The sequence below is a fragment of the Elgaria multicarinata genome, chromosome 1, assembly GCF_023053635.1.
Source record: "Elgaria multicarinata webbii isolate HBS135686 ecotype San Diego chromosome 1, rElgMul1.1.pri, whole genome shotgun sequence".
NCBI classification, from domain to species: Eukaryota; Metazoa; Chordata; class Lepidosauria; order Squamata; family Anguidae; genus Elgaria; species Elgaria multicarinata.
In genome coordinates, this window is record NC_086171.1 from 162,818,121 (window position 1) to 162,833,815 (window position 15,695).

The window sequence follows — 15,695 nt, forward strand, 5'->3', positions numbered from 1 at the left end:
CTGCAGGGACGGTCTCAATTCTCAGTACTGATTGGTCGAGTGGAGCTGTCCGTACCGAGGAGAGAATTTGTGGAGTTGGCAATGGAGGTGGGGTCAGGATACTCGGCGCTGGGTCAGCAGAAGGAGGTTTGGCTTTTGAAGATTTTCCTTTATCCTTCTTCTTTGTTCCCTCTTTAGGGTTTTTATTTGTTTTGGTTTTGGATATTTTTTTCGCAGCCGAGACTGTTAGCGAAGGCCCCGCAGCCTGCGGATCAGACTGCATTGTACTGGTGTTATCCGTTGCCTCCAATGCCTTTTCCCAAAGAATCGCTCTCAGGTGATCAGCACGGTGTTTTTCAGTCTGGCGAGTAAATCTGGCACAAAAACAGCAGATCTCTACGATATGAGACTCCCCCAAACAAATTAAGCACAAGGAATGTCCATCCGATGGGGGTAATTTACCGCCACATTCTAGGCATTTTCTAAATGGTGCCTTAATGGCCATGCAGCTCCTTATCCTTAATATATATATTAAGGATAAGGTATATATATTTCTTATATATATATATTACTTTCTTATATATATATATTACAGAAAAAGAAGAAGATAGAAACTATATACAGAAAAAGGAGACTCAGCTGAGGTAAATTTGTCTAACACGAGACGATTAGAAGAAGTCCGTTAACGAGCGTCCTTGCTAGAAGGCGGTCGAAGAGAACTGAGGGAGTAGGCGGGAACCCATGGACATGCGCAGTAGATGGTGGGGGAGGGGTTCCCGCCAAAACTACTCAGCTTTAGAAGTTCCGATTCGAGCTCAGCACAGGTGGAGAGACCAAATGTGTGATGCACAGAGACCACGATGAAGAACATATTGGAACTATGTAATAACTTCAATTGCTACCACAATTTAAAGGGGTGGTGGATTTGATTTTCTATTTTCCAGTCTAGGTTGATTTCACACATGGCTAAGTAGAGAAAATAACTCTGAATGGTTTACTACTATGGACACAGGTTTGAATTAAGTGGCAGAGAGATATGACAAAGGTTTGATAGCTGGATTGCACATGCAGTTGTGGCAAATATAAACTTGACTAGTACATCTGGCAAGCTACTTGCCTGGAATTGCTATTTACTATGGGCAAATGGCCACCCACAAATCCATTTTTTAAATGAAAAAGGAATCATCTTCCACTTAAAAAAAAGCCTCTTCAAGTTAATAGTTATTCAGTTTTGGAAGTTTCTAATTATTTTACTTCCAGTCCCACATATGGCCATATAAAGACTAAATTAACAATTAGTTTATCACAAAGGCCGATCTATACAGCAGCCTTCTCCAACCAGGCACACTCCAGATATGTTGAACTACAACACCCATAATTCCCAGTCAGCATGGATATGTTGGCTGGGAATTACGGGAGTCGGAGTCCAACATATCTGTAAAGCACCAGGTTGGGGAAGGCTGCTGTAAGGCATGAGGAATGACTTACTTTCTCTCTCTCTTTCTCTCTCTCTCTCTCTCACACACACACGCAAACAACAACAACAACAACTTATAACTCACCTTTTTGATTTCTTGAAGTAGTTTGATAGCATGGGAATAGTCTGGTGGCATTTTGGAAAGCTGTTCTCTCAGACTGTCCCAAAATGCTTTGTGCAATGTCTCTTTCATTCTGCTTTCCAAACTGTAGTGAATAAATAAGTTACCCTTAACATTTTTTCACACCCACAATTTGAAATAGAATTACTCATAGTGGACCTCTTTCTTCTCTGAACCTATTAATATCTTCCCCATCATGAAAAACATGCTTTAAGTACTAGCTTTTTGAAGCTAGCAAACAGGGAGAAAATGAGCTGTTTATACAGGCACTTCAGTGCTACACTGGCACAGGTGCATATGTGGCTCAGGTTATGTCAGCCATATGGCCACTGTTGCACTATGTTAAGACAATATTGATTTGCGGAGACTAAGCATACCTTTCTAAAGCCTTACATGAGGCAGTTGCAGCTTGTCATACAATTGCTCTCTTGAGGGGCAAATTTCTACCCACCCTAGGTTAAGCAGCAGATTACAAGACTGGGTTAGGAACACTTCACATAAAGTGTTTGTTCTGAGATGTATCTCTGCACAAGAAAAAAAATGTACAAACATTGCTCACTATTTGTACAACACATTGCATGTAATTCACTGCATGTCAGGAAAACATGCATTTAGTCTGCATCCTTAAAAGCCCACAATATTGCAGGAGTTAGTTTAGATATTGTTTAGATATCCTACTAAGACACACTCATGGGAAATATTAGTCAATGCTATCCTTTCTGTTTGGAAAGAAAAATGTTCTGATCTATTGAACGTAGTTGGGTTGTTTTGAGCAATTATGCATAGGACTTCACTGCATATACTCTAGGTAACTGGCACATTCATTTTAAACAAAAATATTTTGGCCTTCTTTCTATATATCAAAAAGCCACAAAGGAGATAAAGCAATCCAAATTAATTATTTTAATGCTGTAATTTTACCAAATATACATTCTACGAAGTTAATTGGAAACTGTTTGGTACATGGGGAAAATTAATAAAACCTACCTGTTTGGTGAGAAATTGACCTCTTGCAGTTTGAAGTCATGGTTTACTACAATTTCATGCGCTATGGTCATTTTTGAAACTTCATTGGCTGTTTCCATGAGCTCTGACAACGAAAGAATTTGCGGAGGGCTGGCTGCATTAAAAAAAAAATAGAATGGTACTTACTTTTTCCACCAAAGGTGATAGGAATATTTATGGGGAAAATGCAGTTACCACGGACAGGATTAATTTAAAAATACATGTACTACTTTTGACCAATCAAGCCTGTTTTTGCATTTCTAGGGAAGCTGTAAAAATGAGAGGTTTATCAATCTGCTGCTGGGCTGTTTGACCTTGTAGGTCATAAATTGTGCAGGACTTAATTAAAACACACTACTTGTTGCTTTGAGAGTTTTAAAAACAAACAAAAATGCGAATGGGGCATTAATAATAATTTGCAAATATTCTCAACCTTACAAAAATCAATATGTCATCTCTTCTGCTTGAATGTTTAGCTCACTCAGAAGTAGGTAGTATTGGGCTAGATGGACCAATAGTGTGGGGAAAGTCCAAATGTCAGTAGTAGAGCAAATGTTTTGCATTTGGTTTTTTGCCTCTGTATGCCAGTTGCTGGGAACCCAAGCAGGAAGGTGCTATTGCACTCATTGTATTTATTTATTTATTGTATTTATATACCTCCCCATAGCAGAAGCTCTCTAGACGGTTTACAAAAGTTAAAAACAGCAAACATTAAAAACAAATATACAAAGTTTAAAAACATAAAAAGCATAAAAACAACAGTATCCTTATAAAAATAGCTATTCTGGGGTCCGTTAAAAACAAACTCAGCTCATGTTGTTAAATGCTGTTAAATGCCTGGGAGAAGAGAAAGGTCTTCACCTGGTGCAAAAAAGATAACAATGTTGGTGCCAGGTGAGCCCCGTTGGGGAGATCATTCCATAATTGGGGGGCCACCACTGAAAAGGCCCTCTCCCTTGTTGCCATCCTCCGAGCTTCCCTTGTAGGCACTCGGAGGAGGACCTTAGATGTAGAGCACAGTGGGCGGGTAGGTTCACGTCGGGAGAGGTGTTCCATCAGGTATTGTGGTCCTAAGCCATGTAAGGCTTTATAGGTCAAAACCAGCAACTTGAATTGGGCTCGGAAATGTATAGGCAGCCAATGCAAGTGGGCCAGAATTGGTCTTATATGTTCAAACCTTCTGGTTCCAGTTATCAATCTGGCCGCTGCATTTTGCACAAGCTGCAGCGTCCGAACATCTTCAAAGGCTGCCCCACATAGAGCGCATTGCAGTAATTAATTTGGAGGTTACCAGAGCATGGACAACTGATGCTAGGCTATCCCTGTCCAGATAGGGGCGTAGCTGGGCCACCAACCGAAGTTGGTAGAAGGCACTCCATGCCACCGAGGCCACCTGAGCCTCAAGGGACAGAGATGGTTCTAGGAGAACCCCCAAGGTATGGACCTGCTCCTTCAGGTGGCGTGCAACCCCATCCAGAACAGGTTGAATACCCACTAACCAGTCAGAGGAACCACCCACTAACAGCATCTCAGTCTTGTCTGGATTGAGTTTCAGTTTATTAGCTCTCATTAGCTCATGGCCAGGCACCAGTTCAGCACATCCACAGCCTCACCTGGTGAAGATGAGAAAAAGTAGAGTTGCATACTGAACACACTCCAAAACTCTGGATGACCACACCCAACAGTTTCATGTACATGTTAAACAGCATGGAGGACAAGACTGACCCCTAAGAAACCCCATACTGGGAATCCACGGGGCCGAGCAATGTTTCCCAAGCACCACCTTCTGGAGCCGACCAGCCAAGTAGGAGCAGAATCACTGCAATGCAGTACTTCCCACTCCCAACTTAGCCAGTCGTCCCAGAAGGATACCATGGTTGATGGTATCGAAAGCCGCTGAGAGATCAAGGAGAATCAACAGAGTCACACTCCCCCTGTCCTTCTCCCAACATAGGTCATCATACAGAGCGACCAAGGCTGAATCCATGCAGAAACCAGGCCTGAAACCCGACTGAAATGGATCCAGATAATCAGTCTCATCCAAGAATGTCTGGAACTGGCCCACAACCACCCACTCAAGGACCTTGCCTAGAAATGGAACATTTACCACTGGCCTGTAGTTACTGAGATTTTCCAGGTCCAGGGAAGTTTTCTTCAGGAGTGGTCTCACTACCGCCTCTTTCAGACAGCCTGGGACCACTCCCTCTCACAGAGAGGCATTAATCACTTCCCTGGCCCAGCCAGCTATTCCATCCCTACTGGCTTTTATTACCCAAGAGGGGCAAGGATCCAATACGGAGTTGGTCGCACTAACCAGTCCAAGCACCTTGTCGACATCCTCAAGCTGTACCACCTGAAACATTAAAAAAAACTTGACAAGGCTATGCTCTGGACACCTCGCTAGATTCACCTGCTATAACAGTGGAGTCTAAGTCCTGGCGGATGGAAAAGATTTTATTCTGGAAGTGCCTAGCAAATTCATTACAGCGGGCCTCAGAAGATTCTATCATGTCCTTGGGGTCGGCATGTAATAGCCCCCAGACAACTCTGAAAAGCTCCGCTGGGCGGCAGATTGATGCTTTAATAGTGGCAGCAAAGTATTGGTTTTTTGCTGCTCTCACTGCCCCTGAGTATACCTTACTGTAGGTATTTACCAGTGCTTGGTTGCATCCACTAGGAGTTTGTCTCCGTCTGCCCTCAAGCTGTCTCCTGTTTTGTTTCATCGCTCTCATACCCTGCTTGTGGGCTTTCCATAGATATCTAGTTGGCCACTGTGCAAACAGAGTGCTGGATGTTCTGGGCTTTGTTGTTTGGCAATCTGAATTTAAGCTGCTTTTCAAAACATATGAAATGGTGTATCTCTACCTATGAAGTGGAAAATATGTGTGTCATGTATGTTAGAGCAGTATGACAATGGAACCAGTGACCTAGGGAAGTTGTGGGCTCTCCCACACTAGAGGCCTTCAAGAGGCAGCTGGACAACCATCTGTCAGGGATGCTTTAGGGTGGATTCCTGCATTGAGCAGTGGGTTGGACTCAACGGCCTTATAGGCCCTTTCCAACTCTACTATTCTATGATTCTATGTCCGGAAATGTTTACCCACTTCCAAATGAGTTAGAAACTTGAAATTTGACACGGTGATAGGTATGGCTGTACAATGTACCAGAAAAATCTAAAAACATGAATTTTGGGGTGTGTTTCCCTCAGTTTCTGAGAAAACTGATATCGGGACGGGGGTGCCTTTGAGCATGTCCAGAGTTCAACCTCTCAAAGACATGTTGTTGTATCTAGTTATGATTTTAAAATCATACATGGCAGGTGGGAGAAGGCACCGCAAATGGATGCAGCCCATTTATGTGGGTTGTTTCATTTTATGTGGAATTGGGTTGACTGCTTGAGACTGAGCTTAGGAATCACAATGGCTGCCAAAGGCCAGTAAGTCTGGCCTCCCACCCAAGGCATGCTGGGAGTTCCGCCCAAGGCATGCTGGGAATTGTAGGCATAAACCTAGGTTTTTTTATTAAATTCTTTAAAAATACTTAAAATCCCAAAATTCATGTTTTTAGATTTTTTCTGATCCATGTACATGAAGACCTGTCTGGATGAACAATATTAGGAAAGTACTATATGTGGAAGTGGGTAAACATTTTGAGACATACGTGACACGCACATACTTTCCGCTTAATGGGTAGAGATTCTTGCATCTATCTTGAGATGTTGTGATTTAGTTATAACAGGGGGGAAAACTTGCACCATAAAGAAATCTGATCAAGTTAACAGGCCTTGGAAATTATTATTTTTTAAAAAAAATCACTTGGCACTGGAAAGCCATTAATGCAGTCATTAACAAGCCTGCCTGGGAAAAAGAAATCCATAAGCAGGGTGCCACAACTAAGATGGTCCGCTCTCCAGTTGTCTTCCACCACACCTCAGACAGTGTTCAAATATTAACACGTTATTCAGGGACCTAGGCTTACAGCTACAACTCCCAGCATGCCTTGGGCGGGAGGGAAGATTTATCGGGCTTTGGCAGCTATCATTTGGAAGTGGCTGGCCACCCTGGGACTGAAGGGAGAGCGCCTGGGGCCAGCTGCCTTGTGCTAGGCATGATCAGGAGCAGGAGGGAAGGAGGGTGCAGCTCCAGGCCAATCGCCAAAAATTGAGCTAACAGTAAGTCAGTCAGCCTGCTCCTCCATGGCCTACCTATGGGCACAGCTACAGGAGCCCTGCCCTCTTTTGTACCTGGTCAAGAGGGCAGGGTGCCTGTAGTTTTAACTGTTGTGATGAAGACAGAATGTCATCAGGTGCTGCATGCATACAAATGCATACGTGTTCAGAGGAGGGCAACCAGGATGATCAGGGGTCTGGAAACAGAGCCCTATGAAGAGAGACTGAAAGAACTGGGCATGTTTAGCCTGGAGAAGAGAAGATTGAGGGGAGACATGATAGCACTCTTCAAATACTTAAAAGGTTGTCACACAGAGGAGGGCCAGGGTCTCTTCTCGATCCTCCCAGAGTGCAGGACACGGAATAACGGGCTCAAGTTAAAGGAAGCCAGATTCCAGCTGGACATCAGGAAAAACTTCCTGACTGTTAGAGCAGTACGACAATGGAATCAGTTACCTAGGGAGATTGTGAGCTCTCCCACACTAGAGGCATTCAAGAGGCAGCTGGACAACCATCTGTCAGGGATGCTTTAGGGTGGATTCCTGCATTGAGCAGGGGGTTGGACTCGATGGTTTTGTAGGCCCCTTCCAACTCTGCTATTCTATGATTCTATGACACCTGCTCAAATTCCCTTTTCAATACAACTGTTAAAGATACAGGAGCCTGTCCAACTTTTCACATGGTCACCCTAACCATGGAGAGCTGTGGCTTCAAGGTGGCTCTGGCCTGCGTTGGGGATGACAGAGATAGAAAAAAACGAAGAAATGAACTTAATTCATTTTAAAGTTACCTCACAGGCCTAGCACCAGTCTACCTTGCGGGGTTGTTGTGAGGGTGAGAGAGGGGAAAAAGAAACAAATTTAATTCATTTAAAAGTTAACTCACAGGCTTAGCACCAGCCTACTACTTTAAGATGATAACCCCATAGACATATATCTTAGGGAGCCCGAGCAACGCCAGGTATATCAGCTAGTGAAAAATAAACAAGTCTCTGCCCTAGGGACTTTACATACGATTAAACACGTTAGCCTAAACTCTTTGTTGCACTCATTTATAAGATTTATGTTTGAAGCACCTCTGTAGTTTTATAAACCACTTTAGATTCCAAATTGATCGTCAAAGTACTTTTTAGATCTTTCTACCACTAATCACCTGGGGAATGGCAGTTTGGGAATAGGCCTTTTCTGTAATAGGCACGTGTTTATGGAACACTCTCATCAAGAAAGCTTGCCTCGCACCAACTCATCTTTTCAGCACATGGCAAAGACATACTTATTTCCCCAGGCATTCAGACATTAGTTATGGCCCAATTGTTGAGGTCATGAAGGGGTTTGGGAGATTTTGTATATTGTGGGAGTACTTTTCATATTGTATTGTTTTTAGATTATGTTACTTGCATTGTGATGATTATGGTTTATATTGATTTTAATTTTTCCATTATATTAATTATGGATTTCTGTATTTGTATACAAATTGTTTCGAGACTGCTCTTTGCAGTGGGAAGTGACACATAAATTTACTAAATAATAACAATAACAATAGTTACAACTTTTTTCTTGAAGTGTGCTATTTTTCTCTTAATGACACCAAATGTTTCCAGCATTCAGTCAGAATTGCACATACAAGATGGAATGTCAGGTGGGCAGAGATTGCTGTCTTCATGCTCCATTTTCTTGGGATTACAGTCTCTGTTCTGAGAGTCATTGCAGTCACTTGAGGTAGTCTCCTTAGAATTAGACATCTTTTTCCTAGTAGAAAACACAAATTTAAGGAAATGAGATGGACTATCAGAGCAACTTCTGAAGGGCATGGAGTTATGTGTTTTTCTCATGCCAGATTAGGCAAACAACTATAGAAAAGGTACTCTTTTCCAAGACTAATGCTAATTATAAATTTGGTAAATCCTAACAGCTAATTTTCATGTGATTTGTACCACAAATAGTTAGTGTAATCTGCATTTCATCCCACATCCTGTACCAGTATTCCCTACCCTCCTTGGTGTGTACCTTATTATTAAACAATTGTAACTTTTCTAACTATTGCATACATATTAGAAGGTAATAAGACAACCTCTGCCCAGAGGTTCACGATCTAATCAACACAATACAAAAAGAAAAAGTATGGGAGGGAAGAGGAAAACAAACATTGGAGCACTTCCGTTAAAGAAATGGATATAAGTGACTACCCACAACTTCCCTTACGTTCGCCTAGAAAAATGGGTATCATTTGATTCCCACCACTCTATTTTTAATTTAATTTTTAAATCTAAATGTGTACAAATACACACACACACACACACACACAGAGAGAAATAAACAGAACAAAATGCCATGAAATATGCCACGAAGTGTCATGGTCTTGAGTTCCTGCACTATTTATTTAGCCCCACTGTTTAGAGCAGCCTTCCCCAATTTGCTGCCCTTCATGTGTTTTAGTCTACAACTCCCATCATCCCAGACTATTAGCTTTTCTGATTGAAACTGATGGGAGTTGTAGTCCAAAACATCTGGGGGACACCAGGTTGGGGAAGACTGAGTGCTTTTCTCTCCCTCTAAACCTGTGTGCGCGCGCGCGTCGCGTACACGGCCCTCAAAAACGTCTGCCCCTAAATTCCCTTCTTTGTTACCAGTTGTAAAACGTACGCCATGGAGACCCGAGGTGGCAAAAAAAAACCGCCCCCGTGGATTTGTTTGGCACGTATTTTCACGTGAAGGAGAAAGGAGAAAAGCCACCGTGTGACCGGGGAGACTTCCCCTCTGCTAAGCCTTTGTGGGGTGACTGAGGGGGGCAGGCGAACGAATAGGAGCGCCATTGGGGAAGGCGCGAAGTGCCTCTCACCTTCCCCAGGTGGGGAGCGGGGGGCAGTGACCGAGGGAGAGGGTGGGGGGCAGCCCAGCAGATGTCCTCCGGCCGCCTCTAAACAGCCGCCGATGTCTCTAGGGCGTTCGTTGGTGTGGCCGCCCCCTCCCTTCTCCGGCAGATTCAAACTGAATGGAAGCAACCACCTGTCAGCAGCGGGAGGAGAGAGGCAGAAAAAGAAGCGTGAAACACCCGTTGTCTTCCCGAGAAGATTTTTTTTTTTAAAAAAAAAAAAACATCCTCCATTTGTAGCTTAGAGTGAATAAACTTTCTGCTGTTTTGGATTCCCTAAGACTTGTCTACCCCTATTTTCTGTGGTGAATGGGTTGTTCCATGCCTCGTTGGTATCCCTGAAGACCGAAGCAACTGCCGCAGAAACCGGCAGTGGGGAGTGGGAGAGAAACAGTATTCCAAATTAAGATTCCTTGAAGAAGTCTCTCCCAAGATTAAATATCCACCAGATGTTATTCTTACACGGTATCTCATCTTGTCCTCCCTCATGGTGTAGTTGGAAACATAATTTTCCTTCAGGACAATCTATTTCCCCTTTCTTCCCACCAATGGGATAGTCCAAAGAGCGATCTGACTATTGGCGTGCCAGAGGGAAGACAATGGTGCCATCTAATGCTTGAAAGGGTCAATATCCACGTGCCTTAAGTGTGGAATAGACCCTGAGAAAGGGCTACGATTACTTAATTACATTTATGTATTTCTTCACACTACCAAAAGGAGTCCTGCATCGATTTTCAAAGAAATAAGAAACACAAAACGCCAAATACAACAATACAATCAATCATTAAAATCATACACATTTTTAAAATACCCAAAGATCACCTAAAATAAAGGATAAAAATAAGTACTTGCTCAGTACAGGAGCAAACAACAAAAATAATCATCAAAGCCAGGCTATTAATGCCCAAGAAAAGAGAAACGTCTTCAACTGATGCCTAAGAAATTACAAAGTTGGCACCAGGTGAGCTTCCTTGGGGATAGCATTCCATACTCAGATATACCACAGAAAGTGGTTTTAAACTCTGCATATAAGAACCTGTATGGGTCAAAATTAGCATGGTTATCCAATTATGATAACAATAATAAATTATTCTAGTGTTTCCCCTGGCAAGTTGTAAAGACACTGTAATAACAACAGTTATGATAGCTGTAAACCTCACTCAAAATAGGCAGAAACCAGTCACAGGGTGCTTCCTAACAGACAGCTACTAGCACTACTAATCAGCTGTTCTTAAACGGATTTTTGGTAGAAAGAAAAAAAGACATTGGGGAAATACAGAGGAATTACAAGTGGAAGACATTGTCATATGAACTCTAAAATCCTGTGAATGAGGCAAGGCAATAAAAGCCTACTTTGGAAGCAGCCAAAGTTAAGCCCCTTGAATAAGCATGTGCTCTCATTACAATGAATTAGACTTAAATGTGACTAGATTGTCTTCCGTTCATTCTAATGCACTCAATTCATTCTAATGCAAACAAACTAAAGATAATAAGTAATAATAGGTCTAGTGAGTGTTTATTGTAAATGGTTGCTGCGCAATAGTCCTATGAATGATATGGGAGAAGTTAACAAGGTGTCAGCACGAATAATGTCTGGATTTGAGATTGAGCTCCTATCTAATAAATCAAATTCTGCAGCAACTTGGGGCTACTCTAAACAAGTGATTTATAGCACCCTTGTGACTGTCCACTCATGGAAGTTTGGGGGTCAATTAAATGACGACGGCTACAGCCATGATGTCTCTCCCCCCCCCCCCCCATCCAATTTTCAAAAAGATCGGTGATAAGCTGGAATAAACCTTTAACAGTGCAAAATCAGCAGTGTGTAAAGCTGGCATTGCGCTATGAATTTGCAGAGGAAGGACTTTCCGTGTGTCTGCAATCAGAGGGAGAGGAGGGTAAAATGCCTCCCTGCAGCAAAGGGAGACAAATCTGATCCCCCACACCACCAAGAGCACCCCTTTACAAGGGGTTGAAGGGGTTCAAAGAAGGGGTTCAATGGGGATTACTCCCAAGTAATTGTACTGATTGTTACAGACTTACAGCGTGATCTTATCTCTACTCAGAAGTAAGTCCCATTGGTGCTTACTCCCAAGTAAGTATGCCTAGGGTTGCACTTACAAACAAATAGAAGGCAGTAGTTTTTAAATGACTAATATATATAGGGTGCCAGAACGCACACAACTACTCGAACCACTAGTGGAGAAGAATGATTAACAAGAAACCCATTTATTATTATACAAAAATTACAAAAAAGCTGATGTATCCCAACACCACTATTGTCTAATAACTATGGAATACATCAGCTTTTTTGTAATTTTTGTATAATAATAAATGGGTTTCTTGTTAATCATCCTTCTCCACTAGTGGTTCGAGTAGTTGTGTGCGTTCTGGCACCCTATATATATTAGGGTTGCACTTACAGCATAATCTTGCATCTTATACACACCTAGACAACATTTATGACCATCAGAGGAGGCTCTGCTCGTCATTCCAAGACAAACAGAATGTCGTCATGAAGAACCTCGATGGCAGGCCTTCTCTGTAGCGGCACCCACCCTCTGGAAAACTCTCCCTCATGTGGTTCAGGAGGAAGAAAATGTAATATCCTTCAAACGCCTCCTGAAAAGATATCTTTTAAGAAAATATTTCCAAGGTCTGTAACTTATTCTGGTTTTATATGAGATTTTTAAAGTTCAAATTTTGATTTTTATATTATGGTTTTAATTGTAAACTGCCCAGAGAGCCTTGACTATTGGGCAGTATAAATATGTAATAAATAAAAAAAATCTACGCACAAGTAAATACTGGCTTTCCTGGGGGCTGTGAAAAAACAGTACAGCACAAGTTAAGTGACAAAAACAAGACTCCCCCCCTTGCACACATGCCAGGAGGGAGGGAGGCACTCCATCGATATGAAGGAGCTCATCCTAATACCACAAAGAACCCGAAAGCAGAAAGCCACAGTAAGGATGCAGGTTTTTGCAATTTTCTTGCTTAATGTAGAGACACCCTTGTATTCTGGTCAATACAGCATTCATTTGGAGAATCCTTAGAACACTCTTTTTAACTGCCAGCAGATGGCAGCAACATTTTCAGTATATAGCAGCACATATTAGTCTTTCTAAACTCAAGTGGATTAATCACAGAGAAAATCCAAAACTGCAGTTCTAAATTGTCCTCCTAAAGAGTTCTTTGCTTACTTGGTCTCATATGATATGGGTTTTTTTTTTAACTTTAGTAATTTGAGCTTCTCTCACTAAATTAACTTCTCACCTTAAAGAAACCCCTGGCATTGGCGCACCTTAGTTCCTCCTGCTGTCTGCTTATGGCATGCCTTGATCATAGACTATATTCTATTATATGGTTAATCTGCCAAGAATGCAGAGAAGTGGGGTAGATCTTGCCTCATTTTAGGGGGCTAGTCTAGGATAGTCCTTAAAATCCTTTATCAGTGCTACCCTTTCTTTGCTTCTATAGTTGGGAAGTTTTCTTTCTATACCAGCATGTTGAAAGCAAACTTGAAGGTTTAGCTGTACATCTAATTTATCTTCTAATCTAATCATCTAATTCAATTTTTTACAGGCCCCATTACAATTGCATGGGAGCATAATGGCATCAAAAGAAATGCTAATCACACAGTTGCAAATCTGGTTCCACTCCTTCCATTTCTTCTTGCTTCTCCTGCTTTCTCCTGTATGAGCTATATAATTTTCGTTTGAAAAAGACATAACTCAGCAATCTACTGACACTCCCAAGTCTCTCTCCTCGGTTCTCTACAATGCATTTCATAGTTGGAACTCACAAATCATTTGGAAGCTATGCCTTGGTTGAGCAGAGCTGGAGCTGAACAAAAGGAGGTCACCCCATCCGAGTCCCCTCACCCTCTGTGGAATGGCAGGAATTTCTGCACACTCTATAGTCTGGGGGAGTAATGGCATCGGTGGATGGCTGATTGTTTTTACATCTAAAGCCTGTGCAAGGCCTCGGCTTAGTGCCTGTCAACTGCAGGGGTATTAACCCTAGATCTCTCAGAGTGAATAGAAATCTTGAATGCTGGGGAGACCATGGAGGAGGCAATGGCCCTGCCCTTTCTTTGAAGAACAGTTTTCCTTTGATGTGAAAAGAAACAGAGCATTAATCTTGCTCACCTGTAGGAATGTGTGCTGGTAGGTCCTTGAACATCTTTCTGCCTTCATCTAATCTTTCCTTCCTTGATTTATTTCTTGACCCGGACTTCTGATTAATATACCAAACTGAGGTACCATGGCAAGCAAAACAAAATCTGTTCATTAAATACTGTTGTAGTTCTGAAAATAGCAGTAGTTGACAACACAACCATGTCAACATAGGGCAGCTTTCCCCAACGTGGTGGCCTCCCTGATGTAAGAACATAAAAAGAGCCATGCTGGATCAGACCAAGGGTCCATATGGTCCAACATTGTGTTCGTACAGTGGCCAGCCAGCTGCCCATGGGAAACCCACAAACAGGACATGCGTGCAACAGCCCTCTGCGACACTTGTTCCTCAGCACCTACATAGGCATGCTGCCTCTGATACTGGAGGCAGCATATAGCCATCAGGGCCACTAACCATTGATAGTCAATGGCCATGCTGGCTGGCAGAGATGGGAGTAGTAATCCAACACATCTGGAGAGCATCAGGCTGGGAAGGTTGCTAAAAGGCAGGAAGGAGGGGCAAAAAGGGAAAAGCTGTAGTAAAACTCATGTCACCTTTATTTTCCAGATGTTTTCTTTTATAAACTTCCATTTTTGCAAAGGCTGAGATACAGGGCATACCTTCTTAGAAGCTTTCTGTGCTCGTTGTTTGATATATTAGCATTATGCCCCAAACGGAGGGGCAGGGAGTACAATGTGGTATGTAGGGATGCCGGGCTTCTGCTTTCTCCTTGACTCTGCCACCAGAAGACAGGGTGGTGTGTGGGTTATCTGGAAGCAGTGGGGTGCATTAAATGAGTGCAGATGAAACCTGAATAAAATCTCCAGATGATGATGCCCTCATTCATCTACAATGCCTTTCATGTGTTTGCAGTTATACACATGCACATCACATGTGGTAGAGCGGTTAGAGTATTGGAATAAGCCCAGGAAGGCCCAGATTCAAAACCCAATTCAACCATGAACCTCACTGATAACCTTGGACCGTCACTATCTATTATTATTATTTATTTATATAGCACCATCAATGTACATGGTGCTGTACAGAGTGAAACAATAAATAGCAAGACCCTGCCGCATAGGCTTACATTCTAACCAACTTCACAGGGTTGTGGTGATGATAAAATGGGGCTGGGGACACTATATATGCTGCCTTAAGTTCCTTGGAGAAAGGATGGAATGTAGATCTAATAAATAAATATGTAAGTATCAATAATATGGTTGTGCTTGACTACATCATGACATTTCTGTAGGGCCTTATGGGTATTCTGAATTGCTTCTGATCATTTTTGGCAGGGAGATCCCAAAAAGTCATGTTGGATATTTAGTCATAATTTTTCCCAGGACCTCCAACATTGTACGGTGGTACAACATTATGTGCCATTAGAATGCTGATGATACATAGATGTACTTCATTTTCATCTAATTTAGTCTGCTAACATCAGTGGCTTCCTAGCATCTGACCACAGCAGGAGATTAGATGTGAATGAGGCTAGTGAGCCAATTAAGGCTCAGAACAGTGACGTCTAGGATAATTGTTATGGCCAGCTTGTGACTCAGGATCAGATAGTAGATACATAGGGTCATAATAGTTCAGCTTCTCCTGGTTTCTCTGGATCACACCCTTTATAATGTCCCTCAATTCATTGCATCTGGAAACTCTTCTTGTGATACTGATTTATGATACTGATCTCAGGCTGACCTGGTCTCGTGATTTTAGGAAGGGCTGTCCATATCCTTAGTAAAACCGGCATGTCTGCTGGGTGGGACAGCAATAATTTTGCTGTAGTTGCAGATAAGAACATTGATTTTCCAATACCATCTTGATGCTTACAGAATGCAGAGCTTGATGGTGTGAATCAACAATGCTATGAATTAAGAACCGGTGACTTCGAA

General features: G+C 42.3%; 1 protein-coding gene across 1 annotated transcript in view; it reads right to left on the minus strand.

Annotated features, from left to right (window-relative positions):
• The window catches only part of TCP11 (t-complex 11), a 29,123-nt gene extending 20,632 nt beyond the window's left edge, over nucleotides 1-8,491 (minus strand). The window contains exons 1-3 of the mRNA XM_063141495.1: nucleotides 8,374-8,491; nucleotides 2,565-2,697; nucleotides 1,542-1,662 (exon numbers count right to left, since the gene is read on the minus strand). Coding sequence (XP_062997565.1) covers nucleotides 1,542-1,662; nucleotides 2,565-2,697; nucleotides 8,374-8,491 — 372 coding nt within the window. The remainder of the gene's footprint in view (nucleotides 1-1,541; nucleotides 1,663-2,564; nucleotides 2,698-8,373) is intronic.
• Between the last annotated feature and the right edge of the window lie 7,204 nt (nucleotides 8,492-15,695).